This window comes from Botryllus schlosseri, chromosome 10 (genome assembly GCF_051294905.1).
Source record: "Botryllus schlosseri isolate E-star chromosome 10, Bs_hap1, whole genome shotgun sequence".
Classification (NCBI taxonomy): Eukaryota; Metazoa; Chordata; class Ascidiacea; order Stolidobranchia; family Styelidae; genus Botryllus; species Botryllus schlosseri.
This window is the reverse complement of record NC_137245.1, coordinates 21550743-21573981: the sequence shown is the minus strand read 5'-3', so window position 1 is coordinate 21573981 and position 23239 is coordinate 21550743. Positions and strand designations below refer to the sequence as shown.

At 40.4% G+C, this 23239-nt stretch overlaps 1 protein-coding gene and 1 long non-coding RNA gene across 7 annotated transcripts; one reads left to right on the top strand and one right to left on the bottom strand.

The window, feature by feature from the left end:
• Positions 1–8829: 8829 nt before the first annotated feature.
• Positions 8830–12109, bottom strand: LOC145448572 (uncharacterized). 6 transcript variants are annotated; one of them, XR_013917962.1, is made up of 6 exons: positions 11606–11738; positions 11442–11540; positions 9839–9922; positions 9634–9772; positions 9155–9249; positions 8830–9059 (listed from the first exon to the last, which is right to left on the bottom strand). It is a non-coding gene; the product is annotated as an uncharacterized LOC145448572 (long non-coding RNA). The 6 variants fall into 6 exon arrangements; XR_013917958.1 differs by lacking the exons at positions 11442–11540; positions 11606–11738 and adding an exon at positions 11793–12023; XR_013917963.1 differs by lacking the exons at positions 11442–11540; positions 11606–11738 and adding an exon at positions 11782–11800.
• A 2322-nt stretch (positions 12110–14431) lies between these two features.
• LOC145448956 (uncharacterized) lies at positions 14432–23025 on the top strand. Its single transcript, XM_080327416.1, has 11 exons — positions 14432–15026; positions 15089–15137; positions 16302–16422; positions 16480–16627; positions 16751–16896; positions 16958–17095; positions 17687–17751; positions 18503–18572; positions 18635–18712; positions 20353–20459; positions 21964–23025. Exons 1-11 carry the CDS (start codon positions 14552–14554, stop codon positions 22256–22258), a joined length of 1692 nt encoding a protein of 563 aa, XP_080183542.1. The 5' UTR covers positions 14432–14551; the 3' UTR covers positions 22259–23025.
• Positions 23026–23239: the final 214 nt, after the last annotated feature.

Genomic DNA, 23239 nt, shown 5'->3' with positions numbered 1-23239 from the left:
CTAGTAAAGAGGAGGCATGCATAGTGCACACTGAATAAAAAGTAGAGATAGTAGTGATGGTGTGAGCGTGAGGTTCACGTTCGCGTTCTGTGTGTGAACCTCAGAAATTAAGAGGTTCACGTTCACAAACGAACCGTCGTAGGTTCTGCACTGTGAACCTTTTTCATATGTTACAATTTTCACTTCATTATAACATTTTTGGTTAAAATTTGTTGAATTTCAACTGCGGGCCACTCTATGCATGACACTTCCAGCACAAGAATTCAGCACTAAACGATCATACACCTTGACAATCTGTAAAATTTTATTTGCTTTCTTACAAAAGTTTGCTCGAAATATCCAGTTTTCCGTTAGTGAATGCTTAGTGACTCTCTGCTGTGAGCTTGACCCGCAATCACACAACATCAAGAGCGAAATACACTTCATGTAGTCAGCAAATGATGCTTATTCAACCAATCAATGAGATTGATATCTCTGTCTGATGTAAAAAGTCTAGCAGGCATGCGGGGTCAATTTTGACTTCATATGTTTACAGTATCATAAAAACCAAATCCGTGCGATTGGGGTGCTGGTAATATCGGCAGCAAGTATAGAAACCCGTTATACACTCTGCCCAATATCAACGTATAGCAATACTCAGACGCCGAATACATTGTCAGGTCTGGCCTAGACCAGGCGTAAGCTTATATTCTTGTGCAATTCCTCGTCGAAATTGTTGGCAAAGCGACGGAAGATATTGCTGGTATGGGATTATTTTATCATTTGATTGTCCCAGTGATCAATTTGGTGAAGTTTAAAATGTCAATATGTACTTCAGCATTGTGGCATTATGTGGCCAGAGTCTTCGCTAGGTATCGTGTACGTACAATGTACATTAATATAGGTCATCACGTCACTGAAATGTAGGGTCGGAATTAGCCATATGACGTATCGTGACGCCACGAGGCTCACGTTCGCGTTCACACCGAACCTTTCAAAAAGGTTCGCGTTCACACGAACCTGAACCTTTCAGAGGTTCACACCACCCCTAGAAGATAGTATAGAAAAAAGCAAGCGACAACAAATGGCGTGGCATGTCATGGAAGGCTACTCTATAGAAGGAAAAGGTTGTTCAAACCAGAGGTGGACAAACTACGGCCCGGGGTGATATGCGGCACGTTGAACATTTCATCCGATCCGTCGGACTTGAAAAAGTAAATGAACAAACCTTGTTGCTAGGTAGGAACCAATGGAAATATCGTGAAATATTGCGGGCTTTCTTTTTGCGATCGCCCGAGTGACATTATGGACGATTCGATATGCTGTCTCGTCATGCGAATCCATTGAAATAGCAGATGGGACTTAACAATGTCATTTATCAGTGTGTTATTTATTTGGAATGTGGTTAACAGCAATTTTCTGACGTTCGCTCTTGATGAGAGTCAGTGGAAAAGCGTCGAGGGCTAATGCATTTGGCAATATTAACATATAGTTTGTTGCAAAATAAACGTTCTGTGTTTCTAGCAATTGTTTTACAAGAAAATTTTTATTTATTTGATTTCCAGACTCATCCCGAAGTCATATATTTTGTTTCAATTCTACTCTCCGTTATCATTCAAAATAAAAGCAAATGTTCTCTCCATATCGCAAAATGTTGTTATTTCTCACTGAGGTGAGATTACCAAAGCACACACCCATCGGCACCTGGTGTAAAATGACCAATCCAGTTAAAATACTATAATTACTAATTGCAACAACATGACTAATGTTACAAAATGCTGCGGACAACACGCCTCAAATCGGTAAGACATTTCAACCCAACCCTCCTCCCAAGTTCCCCGAATGAGAAATTAAAAAGCATTGAAAGTGTACATTTGATGGTTAGAATTGTACCAAATGGATTTGCGAAGCTGCGTTCCTTAGACGTTATAGCGTTATACAGCAGTACGTGCCAAAATCAGAGGTGGTCAAAGTAGTCCAGAAAGCTACTCAAGTAGAAGTAGAAGTAGCAACGGAGAAATCTAATCAAGTACGAGTAGAAGTACTTCTATCATAAGCAATCTAAAACTACTTGAAGTAGAAGTAGAATTAACCGACTGTAAATCTACTCAAGTTAGTAAGTAGTTGTGAAAACGACCGTAATTCATTAGCATGGTCTGTCAAGAACTGCAAATTGAGCTATGCGAAAGGTGCAGAGCTTAATTCATATTGATGCATGCCAGGAGGTATCCAATCGACAGCATAAGCATTCGTCCGCATCATGGGATGAAAACGACAGGGTCAGGTCAATTCCGAGTCACAAGTCAATCTCACATTTATAGTTTTGACTCGAGTCAAGTCGAGTTATTTTCAATTGATCACCGAGTCAAGTCCGAGTCCAAGTCACGCAGTAGAGTGTCGAGTCGAGCTAAGGTGGTTGTCTGATCTTAAAGGCTACTCCAAGTTGTTTCGACACCGTCCTATCTTTTCATTTCATCGCAGTCTTGTGATGTTTTGAAATGATGGAAATATTAATAAAAACTGATTGATTGATTGTTGATTGAGTCCGAGTCATAGAGTTTTGACTCGAGTCCGAGTCCAAGTCATTGTGTTGACCGTTCAGTTCCAAGTATATGTCACGTGAAATCCACTTGTTGCAACTTTCCTCGGTGATATAGAATGCTTCCCATCCATAATATACTAATTTTTCTCACTTTTAACAGTTTCTGTTGGCCTTTTAAAGAACCAGTACTGGTAGACGAAATTATAACAGTATGATAACTTTAAATTTCTTCGAAATTACATTGAAATGCCTGTGTTGGTAGAACCATGTACTCCCGAGCGAGATAGTGTAATGGTTACGCGTCCGGCTTCTCGATCGGTAGGTCGCTGGTTCGATCCCCGGCCGGGTCATTCCAAAGACTCGAATATTGGTATCCGCAGCTATCCTGCTAGGCGCTCAGCAATCACGGATAGCATGGAGGAGAAGAAAAAAACGGGGGCGCAGACTAGATGACCTCATGACCTCCGTCGTCAAAGCATCTCGATGGTGCAGGCGAAAAAGAATATCATATCTCTTTCTTTCTCTCTCATATGACTTGGTCCGATTGATGCGCAATGACCCGAGTGCAAGTCGAGTCAATGTACAAATGGACTCGAGTCGAGTCGAGTCATTTTTCATTTTTAAGAAAATGACTCGAGTCATTGCAACCCTGGAAAATGATAGTATTGATATTGATACTCGAAAAACCCGTTTTCGAAAATGTGATGGTATGGCGCCCTCTCCCATATTATAGCTCCTGTAGTTTAGTCAAAGAGCACTACGGAGAAGTTTTATTGGATACGGTGTAAACGTTTTGCGCGATTAGTAAACGTTAATAAAAAATAGGATGGATTGTAAAGATGCCATGTGTAGCTTTATTTCCGGAAATAAAAGGCATTACTACACTTGCTTTTTTACTTAAACATGTATGTTCTCCAGACAAAATAACTGAAACTATAATTAGAACTCAAAGTATGATACTGGGAATTGAAAGAGAAATGCAAATGCCACTTCTAAAAAGCGAAAATATATTTCATGTCTTTGGTCCATATAGCTTCAAAGGAGGTCTGCTAAAAACAGGTGTAACGTTCGACAATGCCGGATTCTTCGTCATGGGCTGCTAGATTACGATATGATAGGTAATTGCCAGATTGCGAAACGGTAGTTTCAAACGTTCTTGTGGGCCATATTTATACAGTGATGAAATATTTGTTTTGGGCGACAATGCGGTGTGAAAGGAACCACGAAATCCGGTACCTAAATTATATTCACCGACACTTTCGTGAAAACATATTTGTCACTCCATAACAACTGTGCGCGAAGCGCAACGAAGTTTCTGGGCTTTACTTGACTCTTATGAATATTAAATGTTGGTACTCCGTGAAAACAGCCCCGAAATACCTCGGGCTATCTTTCTTATTGGGGGATTATACTATTTCTACTTGACAAACTGAAAATACCGAAAAGTAAGTAAGTAGATCACAAAATATTACGAAGTAGAAGTATAGAAAATCAGTTCTACTTGAGTAAGTACCAAAAGTAAAGGAAAACTACTTGAGTACTTCCAAAAAGTAGAAGTACTTCGTTACTGACCACGTCTACCCCACAACATATATATTTACATTACATTCTATGAGCATGAGCTTCTATGTAGCTTGAATATGTCGGTTTAGTATTGGCGTTATCGCCTCTGTGAATATAACTACGTTGTAGTCCATCTTATTCTAAAAACTCTGAACTGCGTATGAACCTATTTGCCTTCTCGGTATTTGATGCCAATGTCACAGACTTGTTACTAATGATGACTATAGAGCAGTGGTTCTTAACCTTTTTTCCTCCAGCGCCCCCTTTCAAAAATTATCGTGCTCCAGCGCCCCCCACCTCTTATTGTAAGGACTGTAATAAAGACAATGGGTGAGAGGGAGGGCCGTAACAGCACTTCGTCAGCCCCCCTAAAAAACGATTGTCTTGGGCACCCATAACGTGATAAACCAAACTCATGAGGGCTTCGCCCCCCAAGAACCCCATCGCGTGATTTCGGTGGATGGCAAGGTTTATGTGGCCTGGTCGCCACTACAAGCCGAAATTTTCTATAATGCATGAATGAAATACGTTGTAATTGCATTTATATGTCGCTATAAACTTTTTATCCTCTCAGCCCACGTAATCAGATTTCACAGTAGCGCTGAGTGAGCTGCTGTATTGGAAAATTAAGGCCACGTAATTAATAATTGAACATATTCGGGCGTGCCGTTGGCACAATTAAATCGTTACATATTATTTTGTTACCTCTTGTCGGCTATATAGTCAAAAGATATTGAAACGCATAAACGTATTAAACTAAAGTAAGCACACGATTGAAAATAAGTATTTTGTCACTGGCAAATAATTTTCTCTGATGGATGTTATTTGTCCTGTGGGGTGCAGATTGCGACGACATGATAATTCGGCACGAGCAATTTAAGCACCTATGGACAATTAGACTTATATGCATCGCAGTTTACGCTCAACATAAGGGCAATCCTCTTCGGATAAGGTTTTCTCGCTGGCGATCTTTTCGACACACTTGTCGGAGTCTCATATTCACCGTAACTTCATATGTCTTCGAGCATTGTGGCGTGGCAATGGCCGACGCCGTAATGCCTAATTCTATTTTCTATAATTATGCGTATTCTTCCGTGGGGACTCGTCAAAACATGTTTAATTTATGTCCATTCACCGAAATAATTTAGGGCACCCTTCGAGCTAACCGATTGGGGGTCTGGGCTGCAGCAGATTCGGTATTCGTAAGAGGGCAAAGTTCAGTCGGTCTTTTTGGGACTTTGGTATTGGAAATATTTCGCGCTTTAATCGCGCTAGAGGACCATTTGACTATAATAAACCATATAATAATTGTGAGTGGTATATTCAGGGTCAAATCAAGGTTGTTATAACAACAATCGGGTACCGTCTCATACCCTGTGGTTCGAACCCTCCTGAATTCACATCGGCGATTGGAAATATGGGGAAATTATTTATATTGGATTTTGTCTTAGTGATTTGTGTAACTGTAACTAAGTCAACTGAGATTGCGATGCATATATCTGCTCACATTGAATTTAGTTCTGTACGCAGTTATTAATTTCAACATGAATGTATTCCAAACAAATCAACTCGTATTATACAACGTTCATGTGAGGTTGTGAACCACAACACGAGATAGTATCATCCTTCATGATACGATGAAGAAATATTCTGACGATTTAATTTTGTAGCTCTCAAATACAGGTATATTTGGCTATTCATTTCGTGCACAAAGCTTCAAAACTTATTTTATGTGCAAGGGTCTCTATCAATATCAAATATGATATAAAGTGCCTCCTTCTTCGATTTTCACACGCTGTGCGATGCGGGATATAATACCTAATGCGAAACATTTTGTTGAAAATAACCCTAGCAAGCGTGATCGCAGTGTTTTAAGTATCGGGAAATTGGCGATCTGAAAGTACGCGCAATTCGTTTTATATGAATTATAATAACCCACCACATTTATGAAAACATATGTAGCAAACATCGTTGCGTAGCGCAACCAAAAATTTCGGGATTTGACATGTTTTGTGGAATGTTAATTTGTTCTGAATACTCATTAAGGATATGTCCTACTATCACATCATCTACGGCGAAGTCATTTTTCTGCAGCGCCCCCTTATCGCCCCCTGAGTCCAGCGCCCCCATATCGCCTCCTGAGCGTTTCCGCCGCCTGCAAAATCGCCAGCGCCCCTTGGGGGCGCTGGAGGCAAGGTTAAGAACCACCGCTATAGAGTGATAGCGCAACATAGCTGTTGAACGGTTATATGTGACGGATCTCTCTTATTGAGATATTATTTACGTGGGGGTATTTGAAAAGCTTCTTGAAGGTAAAGAACTTCAATATACTATTCAATTGCGGAAGTACTTTTGATATAATTCTGCTGATCCGGCCCGCGGGCCGTATGTTTGACACCTCTGCGGTGTAGGCCTACCCTTGTGATTTCGAATCCATCTTCAAAAAATGTTCCGACAAGCTTTCATTGAATTTCGGCGACTCGCGCTCTTACTTTAATATTCAATATGACAAAATGACGGATAGCATAATTTGGTTTCCGAGGTAATGATTATTTAACCCTTGATGAGCCTGAGTCTTGTGTCTGCTTGACATTTCACGACGTGGCATACATAGTTGCGATGGTTCCGAAGTCGGGTGTAGTGACGCCGACGCCACGCATCAGATATCGTCAGTCGTCACTCACACCCGCGAGCATGAACATGGAAGAACTAAGAGCTTCTTCTACTTTTACTATACTGCTACTGCTAGAGCTACTGCTTTTACCCTGCCTATTCTGCATAGTGGATGTTTATATTTACTTCATATTACTTGGTTACATGGCAGTACCCCCCTGTCATCCTTTATTAACCCTCCAAATTATATCTTTATTCCATCTGGAGAGAGCGCCTAGGACAGGGGTGTCAAACTCAAATTACGTCTCGGGCCGGATTTAAACCTTCAGATCGCTTGCGGGTCGCATCAGTAAAATCATTCCAAAATTTTACCTCAAAATCCATTCCCTTGTTTTTCCTTTGAATACATTAGTATGAAACCTAATTTTACATTATATTATATTCCAACAACTGCACCTTTATTCGCAAACTATGGAATTGGCAGTACGATGATTGGGAGGTTAAACACAGTTATGAACCGCTAAAACAGGAGCCCTAATGATAATAAAAGATGTCATATTTTATGCTCCCTTTGCTTTAGTGGAATCCTGGCGTCAACCCTGCGTATGTGTGATAAGGAATACAAGTGATTTAGCTGTAAATGCGGACGTTGGAGTCAGAAGTGATGTGGCAGTGCGACCACATAGCCTATATTTCAATTGTATTTTTGTCTAACTAATACATTCTCCATTCAACCTGCTTCGCTGTTGTGAATAACTAGTTTTGGGTCCATTTTTTCCATAAAAGTGTGAACTTAGTAATAATTTTTTGGTATCTTTGCATTGGGTGACAATGTCAGCGACTTGTTCCTGACGATGACAAGAGTAAAACCACAACACGACTGTCGGATAGCTATCATGTCCTGAAGGGATCAAATAGTGGAAGTATTTCTTATTAAAAATCTCAAAAATTGTTTGAGATGTGTTGGATACGCGTTCTCCAATCTACTCGGAATTGCTTCACGGACTGGACGACATCGTCTGGCGGGCCGGATACGGCCCACGGGCCGTGTTTGACACCCCTGGCCTAGGATAACTGATTTTGTACCTAATCAAAATACATTAAAATACCTGTATAGTGTATACTGCATATACAATTAACCAGTATCAGCAACTCTCTATGTTTAAGCAGAAGAAATATTGACATGGCACTAGGGAGTACAAAGGTCACGCACGTGAAGGTGCCCTAAAAGCTAATATGATAAACAACATCTTAGTGTGCATTCAGCTTGTTTATATGCCAGTGACAGTGACCTCTAACGGCGGATTGGGAAGAGTATTCATAAAATGAACATGTATAATATATACATTGTATATATTTACTTTAGGATATCACCTCACAACACGGAAGTTGTTAGGTCGTGGTCAAAATGTTAAGACGCTTCTATGATAACCTCTCTGCTAAAACAGGTGTTTGTATATGTATTGTACCAGTACAGTACACAATGCCTATACTACATCCACATGTAAGCTCAACTGCTGTAAGTTTACTCTCTCTTTTGAAATAATGCATCTTCATTGCGAGTCCATTTAGTGTGCAAATGTACAGTGCATTGCTCTTAACATGATCTTCATTGTTATAACTATATTTGCAGGCCAAAATTATAGTTTGATTGCCTCACCATGTCGAATCGACTTCTTCCTTCAAGATATTGCAATTCTGTTGATATTTTGAATTGGTGGAAATTGGTAATAAAAAGGCATTCTGATAACATGATATTCCGTGATCTATATTCCTTGACGAATATTTCCATATATCCTGGTATGTGTTTTAGGATGTTATCGGTACCAATAAAACGAAATTGTATCACGCTGTAGGGAATCTGCAAACTTCTGTTTGCTGCATGTTTCAGTAAACATTTATCACATAACGAGCAGCCCTACCACTCGATAGGGCACCTAAACCAAATTTACTGCAGAGTAAACAGTGTTTGTAAGTAGCCTACACAATGCAACCTATGCCATATAAAATTCGGTTACAGAAGAAGTGCAAACATCATTTAATTGCGTGGATACGAACTGCGAGAAACCTTTATGCTACGGCATACGATTTCTGCTTCGTCACTTACACACGGTGATTTGACTTGTCGCTACCCTGATCAGTGTCGAATTTATTATACAAGCAGAATTTCGGGTACTGGCGGTGGGTTTCAATTAAATTTGAATCTGCCATAAATTCATGTCGCACAGTATAGTACAATTCGCAGTCAAACAGCCGACCGTGGCAACCCAGTTATGTCATCGCTGCAGTGTTATGTCCAATTCCCGGTGACATGTGTAAATTGTCTTGCTTCTTGCATGTGACGTTCCAGAAATGGCACCGCCTAAAAGTAATAAGGGAAAAATTGCAACTGCCAGCTTGCACATCACATAACTTTCCGCGAATGGAATCTCCACAATGACAATGGGCAACACTTACTGCGATTTTGGCAGTGACTGCGCGGCTTTATATCAACAGGTTCTTAGTACCGTGCAGTGCATTCGAGTTAGCGTGCATGATTGATCGAGACGTATCTGAAAAAAAAAATCGAAAAAATTGACCACTGGAAACTAACGAATTTTACGACTTGTGCTATATATACAGTACCATTATACCAATACGACTTGTGCTATATATACAGCCTCGTATTTCGCATCGTCTAGTTACAAGCATTATTTCAGCACAGCGAAATAATCCGAATGTGAGTTGATATATAGAGAAATTTCCAACATACGTTGCAGGAACAAATTGTGATACAATATTTTTCTCAATAGCACATGGAGATCATGCAACAGAAGATAGTAGCTTGAATCGTAGAGAAACACTCAGATACACAATTTATGCACAACAAAAATTCGTGTTTCTGAGTGTCTGGATACGATATCGCCCGCGTTTTGGCATAAATAATGAATAAGTACCTTTGATGGAATTCATCATTAACTTGTCACGTCCTCCAAGGCTCCAACATCACTTATCTCACTTGGCACTCATGGCATGCGTCTAGTCAAAGCCAAAATGCTAATTTCCAACACATGCTTTCCCGTCATACTCGTGTACCTGCGTAAATCACTAGTTTTGGATGCGGAATAGTAGTTATTTAACTACGTGCGGCAGCGACTTCACCTATAGCAGAAAGCAATTGCCGTCCAACGCCGGTACGCGGAAATCGTTACGATGCATTGGTCGCTGTATTTCTTCTCTTGAAGACTGCAAAAGAGTTATCGCCGCGTAGAATGAGAACTCGCAGTGCTGACATTATAATATATGCCGCCAAATTAGTTAATATTCAACGTAATGCTGCTGATTCTTCTTCGCACTCCCTTCGCGGGCATTGCAACAAGTCCCTCGAAGTTTCATTAAAACTGGTTAAGGTGCAACCTATCATATATGCTGCCACGGTATCCGCCTTTGTTAGCTCAGTATAATGTTTGGCCATCGTAACATTTGACAATCATTAAGCTACATTGATGCTGCCATTCTTTGATAGACGGTGGTGGTACCACTGTTGGCACGGAGAGAGTTACTGTTTCAACAGGGCACGCCAGTTATCTTATTTGTCCAGTAAACTAAAAGCTATCAAATGTTTGCATTCGCAAGATAAATCAGGATTCTAGGGCAAACTTATCAACAAGGACAATCGATCTAACTGGTACGCGGTTATTGTAATTAGGGCCGCGACAAACACTGATCCTGTACACGTAGGTCTATCGATGAGCTTGCAATTCGACACATAAACTTTGTAGATATTGCGTCACGTCTAATTAACTTACGACGCCCCGGCCGCTTGGTACCGCATAATTATGCTGACGAAAAGGTCTTCGACGCTACGCTATCGCGACGTACCCCAAACAATTTGTCATGCGATGCAATTCCTTTGCGAATTTTTCCCCAATGGAATAAAACGCATCGCACTCGGCATTATATAAGGAAGGACTTTGAACGGTAAACTGAATGAATCACTTGTCCAGAACGACAACCTGTTCCCATTCTAATTTTGACTAGTATCCGCCTTTGATACTATAGTTAAACTGAACAGTATATTGTTATATTCTTGGAATAAACAACCAGTCTGATCCTGTCAATAAATGTCAGCAGTGCACGATTAAAGTTGAGTTTACTGGGGACATTAGGTCTTTCGTCAATGAGTTATATGTAACAACAATGCATCATCCTGCTACCGTGCTTATCGCAAAGTCACACTATCAAATGAGATTAAGGGTATCACAGGCATGAGTTGTACAAAACACTATTGCTATACGGTACGGAAGCGGAAACAAGACATTCAAGAAAATAGTAACACATATTAGGTATATGACCACGACGTGTTTGATATATTATTTCTTGTACATAATTCTGTAATTCTATTTATTTCGACGAATATAACTACTTGAACTTTGTGTTATTTCGATGAAGCTGGATTACATAAATGCAATATTGCAAATTGATGTCCGATACAGCAAAATCTCCAAGACTTGGCAATTCGTCAGCTATCGTTTGTGAAAATGATGACTTGATGAGTCACGTGTCTTATGACTAGGTTTGACTAAATCGCGTCGCGTCGTCAGAAATGGCACTTTTATGAGGGAATTGATGACGAGATGCGATGTTGTACGTATAACCTGTGCAATAGAATAAGCGATGGGCATCAACCATCTACATTCAGTGTATAATTATAATTATTGCCGCATTATCATCGGCCTTATTTTCATTGACTCGTCATACATACGGTATGATATTCCGCAGTGGCGAAACTAATCATGGAGCGATGATCATCACGTCATCTGAATTCTGATTCTCCGCGAGTAACTTTCAAGCACACATGCCACTGTCAAGCAAGAATCAAGGGAAAGCTTTAGCAGGCTATGGAATTTATATTCCCAGCAGACTGACCTCATCAGAATCGTTGAAATCTATTGAACTCGAGACACAGTGCTATATTATCTGCGATCAGGTGGCTGCGATATCTCGCTAATCCCCGACCCAAAATCAACATACGTCGGTATGTCCTGACGCTTACTTCTCTTCCTCTCTGTGGCATATATCTTGAAGCTATTTCGATTCATTACCTTTACTATACCTGGTCAGCAGAATATGCGCTTCTTCAAAAGATTGTTCCCCAGCATTCCATCCTACCCCAACGTTGGAGTTATTCATCTGTAATCTCATGCGTGACAGCGCATGCGTTATCGACATTATCGTGCGAAAAAGTAGAATTGTAAATCTAAAAACTTTACCAAACTCACGAAATTAGCATCCCAACATGTCCGTCGATCGCGTTCAGATCTAGCAATTCGTGGCGTCGGGGTTAGCTAAACGTATCAAAGTAGTAGTAAGGATACATTCATCGCGTATACGTCTGTCACCAGTAAGGTCAGGTGCGTAACGAATTAGAAAATGTGAAATGTTCACTTGAATCTATAAGGAAGCAAATAGAAAGAAGCCTTACTCGACGCGGCGCATAATCATCAATGCTCTGTTAGTAGCCTACAACTACAAGTAAAATGAAAACAGTAAGTGTTTCCGCAATTGCGAGTAGAAGTGGCTATTTTCAAGAAATGCTAAAACTACTAAAAGTAGAAGTAGATAACTCACAGTTAATTGAGTTGTTTGAAGAAGTAAATTTGAAAGAGCCATCGCAGACTTTCGGGCATGGGTGGCCAATCTTTTTGTTATTCACCGCCGCATTTCGATTACTCATGTGGCAGGGTTGCAGGGCATATTCGTAATGAACTAACTAAACGCCAAATACCCACGTAAAACTGTTCACGTCTATTTCCAGTGAACTCTGGACTAAGCTATTTATTCGTATCAGCTTACTATAGCCCTATGCACCGAAATCGCGATTGGTCATGTTATAAATAGTCACTGGGATTCGTTATGGTCGTGATAAGCGCAAAAATTATTTCAGGTCCACGAATGAATTTAGTCATTAACATCAGTAGTTTCACATATTGCTATCAAACATATTCTTTCTCAACCCATGTGATCCAATTCACCGGTAGAGTTGATGGAGAGGGTTTTACGAAAAGTTAGAGAAGTTATAAATGATGATGCATTTTCGGGTAGGCCAATTGTTATTAGATATTAGTCCCTTTGTTGCATGCTGTTACTGTTATTTCGTGACCTCCAATCAGGATTGTCGATATATTATAGTGCAGACCTTGGCTATGTGCGTCCCGCGAAGCTACTCTGTGCGGCCCGCGAAATGTTGCTTGGAATTCAAAACATAAAACTTGGTTTTTGAATGACTAAAACCATAGGCTGTATCAACTGAACAGGATATTCGTTTACTTTGAAGCCTGTTCATTAATACGTCTTGACGCCACTTGATTGAAAACTCGGGACACCTCGACTAACCATCGCGCGTAACCTTTTCCAACTTTTGCGTCCCGATTAGCAGTATTTAATCACACAATTAGCATTCTTCCGGATCAGCTAACTTTATTATCTTCGCCTAAAATGCGTCCCGATTAGCAGTTTTTAATCACATGATCAGCATTTTACCGTATCAGCCAACTTAATTATCTCCTCCCTCAAAGTCCGTGGTATCCAAGTGGGGCACGGACCAGTAGAGTATAGGCTCAATCATATACCCTCAGTAAATCAATCAATCATGCTGAAAATAAGAACATCACTGCTCTATATAGTTTATTTAAAAGTTGACTTGATGCTTTCTAGTCCAGAGGTTACCAACATTTTGGCAACCAAGGGCTACTTCTCGGGTACTGATGGAACAGACGGGTTACCATTTACTCGAGGCGTTTACACGTACCAGATAAGTTCAATGGAAATATTATTTATCATTATATAAATCTAGGACTTAAATACCGAATCGGGAATCGAATTTCGATTTAGAAATACATCATCTCTGCTCAGCTCATCATCAGCTCATCTCTGTCGCTCACCGTGGTAGTGAGTAGCCCATCCGGAGCTATCAATACGGAAAACAGTTAACGAATTATGGAGCCTATGACATTTTGTCGTGTTTTAGGTTAATTTTTAAAATACAATTTGTGAGAGAACAGAAAAATTTACAAATTTAACCTAGTATAAAAATTATTTTACCGTACTCGTTGATATCCGGACTTTGCAGGTTTTGGCGGAAATTCAAAACATAAAATGAAATTCACCGCCAGAGGGATTGGGATTCCCAAGTTTTGGTTTGCCGTGGTTTTCGTAGCAATTGTGGGGGGTAATTTTAAATGATGATACTTGTAGGTTCAGCATATCGCCATATAGTTATTTGAGACGTAATATACAAAGCAAACTGAGCACAGTGCACATGCACCTTTTACAGAACGTGATATATGCGGTACCGTACTGGTTATTGGTTGTCTTGTCTGCACACCGTACAGAAATGACGGGTTTTCTTGAACAATCAGTCAATACAATTTGCTATTTATCAAAATGAATAGATCTTAAAGAATAAAACAAGAAGCAAAGAATAAGAGTGATTCAGTGAAGGGATACAGGCGCGAAATAACCAACAATCGATGTCACATTGATGTATTGCTAAATCCTAAATCGTATATTACCGGTACGGTGGTACCCTAGTATAGTGAATTATTACGTTATCAGTAAAGCACGGGTATTTACCTACTTACGCATACGCCATACCAGAGTGTATAGTGAAGTGACAGGTACGCATCATATAGATGAACTATGGTTATAGTTTTAGGCGGGAATTGCTTGTTTGTTATGATAGCATTCTTGCATTGTAAACTGTCCTTATTTTTCGTTTGGTCACAGTTTCACCTTATATAATGTAACGAAGGCCAACATGAATATGTACCGTTACTAGTGCACTACAAAACTGAACAATAAAGGTCTGTCAAGATGCTTAAACAACAAGGACAGAAGCTAATAAATGCTAAAAGTAATACGCAAAGCCGTCCAATCATTCTTAACCGCCGGTCACTGAGCAGCTCCAGCATTCCGAGAAAAAGGACAAAGATCGAATTACCATACACGTCACGAGATGAATATTATGCGATGCAGCACAGCCATATAATGGGCTCCTACCACCAGGGGAATATTCCTTTGATGTCTCATGATGCTCTGTTAAAGGGTGAGGTATTGAATAGCATCATAGCGGGGACAAGATTACAAGAATTCAAGGCTCCCATTCCACCCACTTCGCAACACATGCCGTTTATTCAATTCAATAACAACCCGCTTGTGCAAGACCGTTGTTTGTTCTTGCGTCAAGGACCTTCTGATGTGGCTGGTGGCAGTCAACTGGTGATGATGGACTCTCACGGTCAAAGTAACCATAATCTGGCAGAAGCTTCTTCGTACTCGTATTATTTGGGTAATGTATCTTTTGTTCGTAAATGTTGTCATTCACTGTTTGACTGTATGTCAATGTTACAGAGAGTGAAAATGGCCATAACGATTTGGCTTTGCAGCCAGTTGACGCAAGGTAATTATATAATTTTATGTTGCAATTGTGTCGCACTGCCATCGATTCCGCTCCGTCTCTTTGACATTTTTTTACTACTTTTTATGATACAGTTCTTTGAGTATCAACTAGGCCTAATATTTTTTGAAGTCATTTTAAGATATTAGTTTTTTAGTACCGTATTTTAGTTGCAATGATTGAAATTGCATGACAGTGGGTGATTAATTGACTTACTATGAATTTCAAAATTGAACCTAATTTTGTGGCCAAGTTTAGCTCAGTCTGTGTTAGACTCTAAGGCAGTCTCCGGCCGTATCAGAAAAACTACTGATCCGGCTCCGGCCAAAAACGAGAAAAGCCGGCCGGATATCCAATTCTGCTCCGGTCCATGCTCCTAGCACACATATCCCAAAAGTACTTTACACTGTAGGCTACTTAATGAAATGTGTTAGAATTATGTAGTTTAGCCTTGAAAACTGCTAAGTAAAACTGGAAGTAGGCTGGTCTAACAAACCACTGCAAGTAAGAAAAACCTAAAGTTTTTCAAAAAAGTAAAGCACTTTGTTGCTGACCAGTAGGGCTGTTCATAAAAAAATCTTGCTTGCTACCTAGGCGATTAAATCGTAAAGTTCCCTAAAAAAAGCGATGCACACCAAATTTGGTAATAAGTAATCATAAATGATGCATAACAATTTTGGCGATGGTATTTGAGTTTTAAGATGATGGTTCTGGGATTACCCACCGTCAATGCTATTTTTTTCGAATCCAAAACTTCCAACTGCAATAACTGCGCTTCTACGAGTTGGAATTTGGCCAGAAATGTTATGCACCGTTTATTTAGACGACTTTACAATTTCATTGGGTAGCCAGTGAAATTGTTTTTATATTTTATAACAAATTCAAAATATTCAAACTGTAGAAACTTCGTTATTACTGGTTGAAATGGGTTCAAATTTGGTGTGCATCGTTGTTTTTAGGCTACATGACGATTTAATCGCCTAGCAAGCAAGATTTGGACGAAAAGTTTTATATTTTAACAGCCCCACTGACCAGTCACCACCTCCGATAACAATGATTAGTTTAACTGCCACTGATCTGATTGAAAAACGCTGCTGGATGTCCCAATGGAAATAGTGACACCTCAATATTCTAAAATCTTACATAGGACCCACGTCTTTTTGACAGGGCTGCGATTATGATAAACGAGGGCTTCAACCCGGAACACCACATTGCCGACGGTCCAAGTGCAATATCCTGGTTCGGCCAAATGGACGAGAACAATATCATATCATCGATAGATGCATCGGTATGTCTGTACGTTGTCTGCTGTTTCATTTCAATTTGAACACTTTCATCTACACAGCGGCATCTTGAAGTGGGTCGTCCTCCATATTCATACATGGCTTTGATTCAATTCGCGATAAATAGTTCTCCGGATCGAAGAATGACATTGCGTCAGATATACAGTTGGATTGAAGAAACTTTCCCTTATTTTAAGCACGCCAAACCAGGTAATGTTGACTGCAGCCCGACCGATTACTATCGGTTCGATGATCATATCGAGTCGATATCACAATTGGAAATAAATATTGATATCAGTCAATAGAGGTATAAAACATATTTATTGCGATCAGGTTGGAAAAATTCCATCAGGCACAACCTCTCCCTGCACGATATCTTTAAAAGAGAGACTTCGCCGAATTCAAAATCGTCGTACTGGACGTTGAGGCCGGATCTCAATCACAGGCCTTTGACGTTGGCGTGCGTAGCGGCAAGAATGGTGAACAGACGTCACGTGTTCATTACGCATATCTTTATCTCATGCTTCTTGATTTCTCCAGGGTGATATCAATCCTCTGTCGTTGTCTTCGATCGGTGTTTGTAGCGACAGCTTGCCGGACACAGGGCAGTTATCGCAAGGCGACCGACCGTACGTTTTTATATCGGAGAGTCAAAGTATGCCGAGTCCCATGTTTCAGGTGAGTTGAAGTGATGGTCAAAACAGGCATATTTACTCGTGCTGCTACTACTAGGCTCTATTCCGGCTATAATTACACTCCGTTACTACGATACAGGGCCCTGTCAATACGATAGTTTGGCTTATAAAAGCGATACAATTCTATCTCTGACTTGGCAGAATCTAAAAATGTGAATAGAGAGAAGTTTTGCCCCGGAGACTGTTGAACCAAAGTTGGAAGCATCCTAAAATCAGGTACCGCACTACCGCAGTCTTCACCTATCACTATTTTTGACACGAATTACCCAGTTATCATGTTAAACTTGTGTGCAAGTCTGACCAACACTCAGGTGTCATTTCTGGGGTGTGATCAAGTCTGTCTGATACTCGGGTATCACCTTTAGGGTGTGTTCAAGTCTGTATTACATAATGTATCTGTTATTTTAAAATCTAACACTGATGTGTCATGTCTGGGGGTGTGTGATACAGTCTGCGATGCCTGGGTATATCCGCAGGGCCGTGAAAGCCTACTTGAGTACTCAAAAAAAGCGGGAGTAGTTCATCACTAACCGCCTTTGGTGTGTTACTACCTTCTTAACACACTGTCTTCCAGCATAATCAATTGGCAGACTCGCGAGCATCCATGGCAGCGACTTCGTTGGTCACGTCAACTCCTCGGTAAGTAACTTTTCTTATGAGGCCGAAGAAAAACTAGCGTAAATGAATCACAATGTCGAGTAATAACCACCTCACTTTGATTGCGATAATCGTGAGCTGAAAGAATTACGCTGTTTTGCTATGGACTGGACCGCATGAAATTGACCCCATAAAATGGTGCCAGTGCCTAACGGCATTCATAATATGGTACACTGGTACAGTCTTATGTAGAGAAGAATATTGTTTGAGTAGGCTATAGCCTATATTGTTCCGTTTCGTGATTGGTCGATGCATTATATCGTGAATTGTTGATATACAATGTTCTTTCCAATTCTCTACTAGTTTGCTGACTATTGCCCCTGACAAGTGTCAGCCGAAAATATTCGGGTTCATTTCATCATGAATACACTATTCAATTGTATATTGAAGTTCTGTACCTCCAAGAAGCTCTTCAAATATCGTGAATTAGTGACGCAATTCGCTAGATAATCTCAGGAGTCTGTTTCTGAGTTCTATCACAAGGGTTTCTGTATTAATAGAAAGTAAAACAACGACGGGACCAGATTTAAGGCTGACCAAACCAATTTTTCAGCATGACTTTTCAATTTTATGAAGCATAATCACAGCATAGCATACATGGCGTGCGCAGTGTGCATTTAACTCAAAATATTCCACATTTTCTCAAAGTGTCCCAATTTCCAATAAAATATTGATCTCGCAGTTAGGTTGGTTTTCCATTAATTAACGATAAATTATTCTATTCTTATCCAAGAATGCATCTGTCTGAGAAGAGCCAGCCTAAAACAAATTGCTTTTCGCTGTCGAATCAGGACGACAATCAGGTTTGACTTTTAGGAAATATGCTGTATTTCGCATTATCAGGCAGCCTGTCTGTTTTGAGCAGGATACAAATTTGAAGAAGAGAAAAAGAAAACAACCGCACGAGATATTGAATGATTCCCTGAATGATTCATTGCACTTTGTAAGTAACACCGCAAATTTCTTCTCAACTACAAGTCTATAAATATAAATAACCTGTGTCAAAAGTGCTCAAGTACGTGGTTTTAAAAGTTTATGTAGTTGCGTTGCTGCATACATTGGAGATAGTACAAGGTGCATATCTGTACCAATACAAAATTACTAGCGACAGTGTACTAATAGGTGCAAAACCCTTTAAAGTGGAAGTAGAAATAGTCTTGTCTGAGCAAGCACCACACGAAGGTAAACCAACTTGGTTAGTTCTAAAAGTAGAAGGGTAAGTTTTCTAAACACAAACAACAACAAGCCTGCAGCACAAAAGAAAAACTCACTTGATTTGTCCAAAAAGTAGAAGTGAAAGTAGATTAGAAACATTAACGACAGAGAAAGGTGAACAAGTAGACAAAACCCAGTTGATTAGTCCGAAAAGCTGTACTGGGAGTAGTCTTAAACATAATCATCAATCTCCTGAGCAAGTAGCCAGACACGCTGAGTATTCTGGAAATTTGTAGCGGAAGTAATCTAAACTGCCTGATCAAGTAGACACTTGGGAGAGACGTTTGAGTAGTCCAAAAATCAGCGGGGTTGTAATGACTCGAATTTACTCGGTCATTTTTCAAATGTGTAATATGATTCGACTCAAGTCAATTTGTGTATTGATTCAACTTGTACTCGAGTCATTGTGCATGACTCGAGACTAGGACGGCCAAGACAGATATTTCAATGTAACTTCGAAGAATAGTATGTACACTGTACAGTTACCACATGATTGGAATTTCGTCTATCAGTCCTGATACTTGGAAAATAATACCGGAAACTGTTAAAACCGAGGAAAAACACTATCATGAATGATAGCCATTCTATACCACTCGAGCAGAGTTGAAAATTAGTGGGTTGAACCGGATTGAACTCAAGACTGAACAGTGAACATAATGACTTGGACTCGGACTTGACTCGGCGGTGAATTGAAAATGACTCGAGTCAAAACTATGAAAGTGAGATTGGCTTGTGATTCGGAACCTTGTGACTTGCTTACAACCCCGAAACATTTGTCGTTCTCGTGCTTCTCAAAATAAACTCAGATTTGCTGCGGACTGAACCTGATGCGTGTATTTGTTTTGCAAATTCGGTAATTCTAATCTAATTTGGAAAAGATGACAATTTTGTAGTGGTCCAGCTCTGACCCATTTGAGCAGTCAAAAAAGTAGAAGAGGACATGGCGTAGTGGCGACGATAAGGCGGATCTCGTTCGATTCCCGTCGGAGGTTTATCTCGGCTCCTCTTCCCCCACCGTTGCTGTTCTTGCGGCGCCAAAAAAGCCCAGAAAAAGACCCGACGAGAGAAAGCACTCACGAGGAATGGAAAGAACTAGTAGAGAGGGCCGCGGCTTCAAAAAAGATCAACATCGAAAAGAAATGACATCGGGCACTTTAGGCCGAGGTGGATGTTAGAGTAAAGGATCGCAACTGCGTGTCGTTCGACATCCTCCTATCTGTTCATGACATCGCATTGTGTGTTTTCGCATTGTATATTGTGTGTGACTTGTTCAGATGAAAAATATAACTCAACGATTATTATTATTTGACTGATCTCTAGCGAAAACCTTTCGGCATGCAATAATTTTTATTTTCGCTACCGCTACAGACTGAATCGCTCGTTTCTCCTCTGATCAGCCCATTACCGTCCGACGACGGCCCGGATGACTCTTCCTGCCAAAAAGAGGGCCGACCATTCCGCACAAACGACTCCGAGTGAGTATCGTTATCGCAGGGCTGCGTAGTGGGTTCACTTTACCACCGACTCCGCACATTTTAAATTTACATTTGAATAGTATACTCATATTTCAATAACCCCAAATATTTCCGGCTGACACTCATCACAGGTAATCGTCAGCAACTAGTAGAGAATTGGAAAGAACATTGTACATGAACAATCGTGTCCTTTCCCATTCTCTACTAGTTGCTGACGATTACCCCTGACAAGTTTCAGCCAAAGATATTTGGATTAATTTCAATATACACTATTCAATTGTATATTGAAGGTCTGTACCTTCAAAAAGGTCTTCAGATTTTCAATATACCGACTCTGACTCCGGAAAAGTACACCGACTCCAGCTCCGACTTTCGATATTTTCTCAAAGGAACTCTGAAATTCATATAAATCTACGTGTAAAGTGATACGTTGATCACATTTTTTAGTTCTTGTGATTATAAGATACTTATGAAGGTACAGAACTTTAATACATTATTCAATGTTATATTCATATTCAGATAAACACGCAAATTTTCGACTTACATTCGTCAGGGGTAATTGTAAGCAACTAGTACAGTGCTTCTCAACCTTTTTCTTTTCGCGGACCCCCTTTCGACTGTCACGTACCCCGCGGAACCCCCCCCCCCAACACACACACAGTCTTAGTTCAAATTTTGCTCTATTATCGTGCAAACACCATCTGTCTTGTGCAAATATTATTTCCAAGCGAATTCTATAGCAGCATTTCTTGAAATACTCGGCCGTGTCTTGAAAATCAGTTCCGTCGATTTGTTGTGAATGGGTGCCGAAAATCCATTTCCACAAAGATAGGTGATGCGATGGCGAACACACGTGACGCTTCCGACGACGCCTTTGAGTATGATCGCAACATATATGGCACCAATGTAACGCCTAGCCTAGTCATTTCAATATCTGTAGCAGCTCATATTGAAGTTATTCTGGAATAGTGTTTGTTTATGTATATCACAGGAGAAAAAGGATTTCTGCCAAAAAATGTTTCCCAACAACCCCAAAAAGACTTTAGAACTCTAAACAGTTGTATGTTTGTATCAGTAGGCTAGTGGCAATTTGGGAATTAAAATGAGTTCGCACTGTAGAATATTTCATCTCAGACGACCATTCTGTTTAAGTGAGTTCATGGCCGACTGGCCATGGTGAGTCCTGAATTTTTAGTAGTTATGAAGCGGAAGTGCTTTGTGATCTCTCTAATTCAAAACTAAATACATATTAGGACGAGAACCACTGAACTAGTAGAAAATTGAAAAGAAAAGTTTGTGAAGGCCTGCTTCCGTGAAAAACTCTATTATTTCTGCAACCGCAAAGGAGCTGTTTAGTACTGTTTGAGAACATTTGGTTCGATTTTAAAGTAAGTCGGAGCATGTTAACAAACTCCGAATCCGGCAAGTATGTGTTTCCGTACCCTGTCGCAGCAGCCCTGTGGTCTCGCACCCTTACTAACCCGATCTCTATTCCGCACAATAGGTCCGGATACTTCGAACAGACCCATTCTTCGTTCGGCTCTGCCGATATGTCACAGTGGAGGAGACGGGCACACAGCGTCGGCCTAGAACATTGCCCTTTGTCGGAAGATATCGCCGGCGTCTCGCATTACCAGAACAGAGACGAGTCCGCGGTGCCTGACGGATTGCCTCAGCTGTTCGGAGTGGACGGTTTCGCTTTTAACAGCAGCTTCGCCAAACTTCTCAACTCGAGCAACGTGAGCCTGTTGAATTTGAGCGATCGCTCGGTGCAATTTTCCGACTTCGAGGACTTGTAACGCCTTGAATTTGACGGGACAAAGACTATCGATGATTTCACACCGCACCTCACTACTTTTTCTCTTTTGTCGCTATCGCTTGAGAACACGCCGCACACCTATACGGGGTTTAATTTAAATGTAGGGCTAGGTGAAATAGAATGGTCCGTGGATATGAGGGCTAATTTTGCATTTTTAGACCGTTACTATTTGCAGCGCGTTGTGACCATTCCGAGGGTCGATCGCTGCTTTGCAGAAACGTAATTCAAACTCGTTTTACCTGTAGTCGATTCCATTGAAATTCTACTTTTCCTGTTTTCTACAGCTTCGTAACACGCTGCAAATGTACGGAGTTTCATTTGAATTATACCTATTGTTATCGAATGTAAACCCGTAATGAAATCTCATTTTACCAGCTGTTGATTCCTTTGAAATGCTACTTTTCCTGTTTTCTACAGCTTCGTAACACGCTGCAAATGTACGGAGTTTTATTTGAATTATACCTATTGTTATCGAATGTAAACCCGTAATGAAATCTCATTTTACCCGCTGTTGATTCCTTCGAAATGCTACCTTTTTTTCTGTTTTTCTTTCCGCTTCGAAACACGCCACATATACGGGGTGTTATTTGAACTGTAGTTACCGTTTTCGAATGTAAAACCGTAATCAAATGTCAGTTCATCTGTAACCGATTTATGTATTCTTTCACTGTGTATCGTAACCCTTGTGAAGTTGTTTTTATTAATTCGTTGATAGCACTTAACACGAGAATAAACTTGCTTATGATACTTGTAGGGTTATCCGTGCAAGGAAAGGAAAGGATGTTTGTAGAACGGCTTATGTATGCCTAGCAATACATGATGTGTGCACTGTGCATAGGCCGCTGGACAAGGAAGGTACAAATCGAGTTGGTTAGGCAGTTAGAAACCCACAACTTCGTTCTGCAATGCTGTGTCTTCTTAAAAATGACGTCGTGTCTACACCTGATGTTTTGTTACCCAC

Excerpts from the sequence above, each read along its gene's own strand:
- LOC145448956 (XM_080327416.1), top strand. The coding sequence starts at position 14,552 with ATGCTTAAACAACAAGGACAGAAGCTAATAAATGCTAAAAGTAATACG. Across the intron at positions 16,423-16,479 it reads TATCATCGATAGATGCATCG|CGGCATCTTGAAGTGGGTCG; the intron begins GTATGTCTGTAC and ends TCATCTACACAG. Across the intron at positions 18,573-18,634 it reads CGAATCAGGACGACAATCAG|GATACAAATTTGAAGAAGAG; the intron begins GTTTGACTTTTA and ends TGTTTTGAGCAG.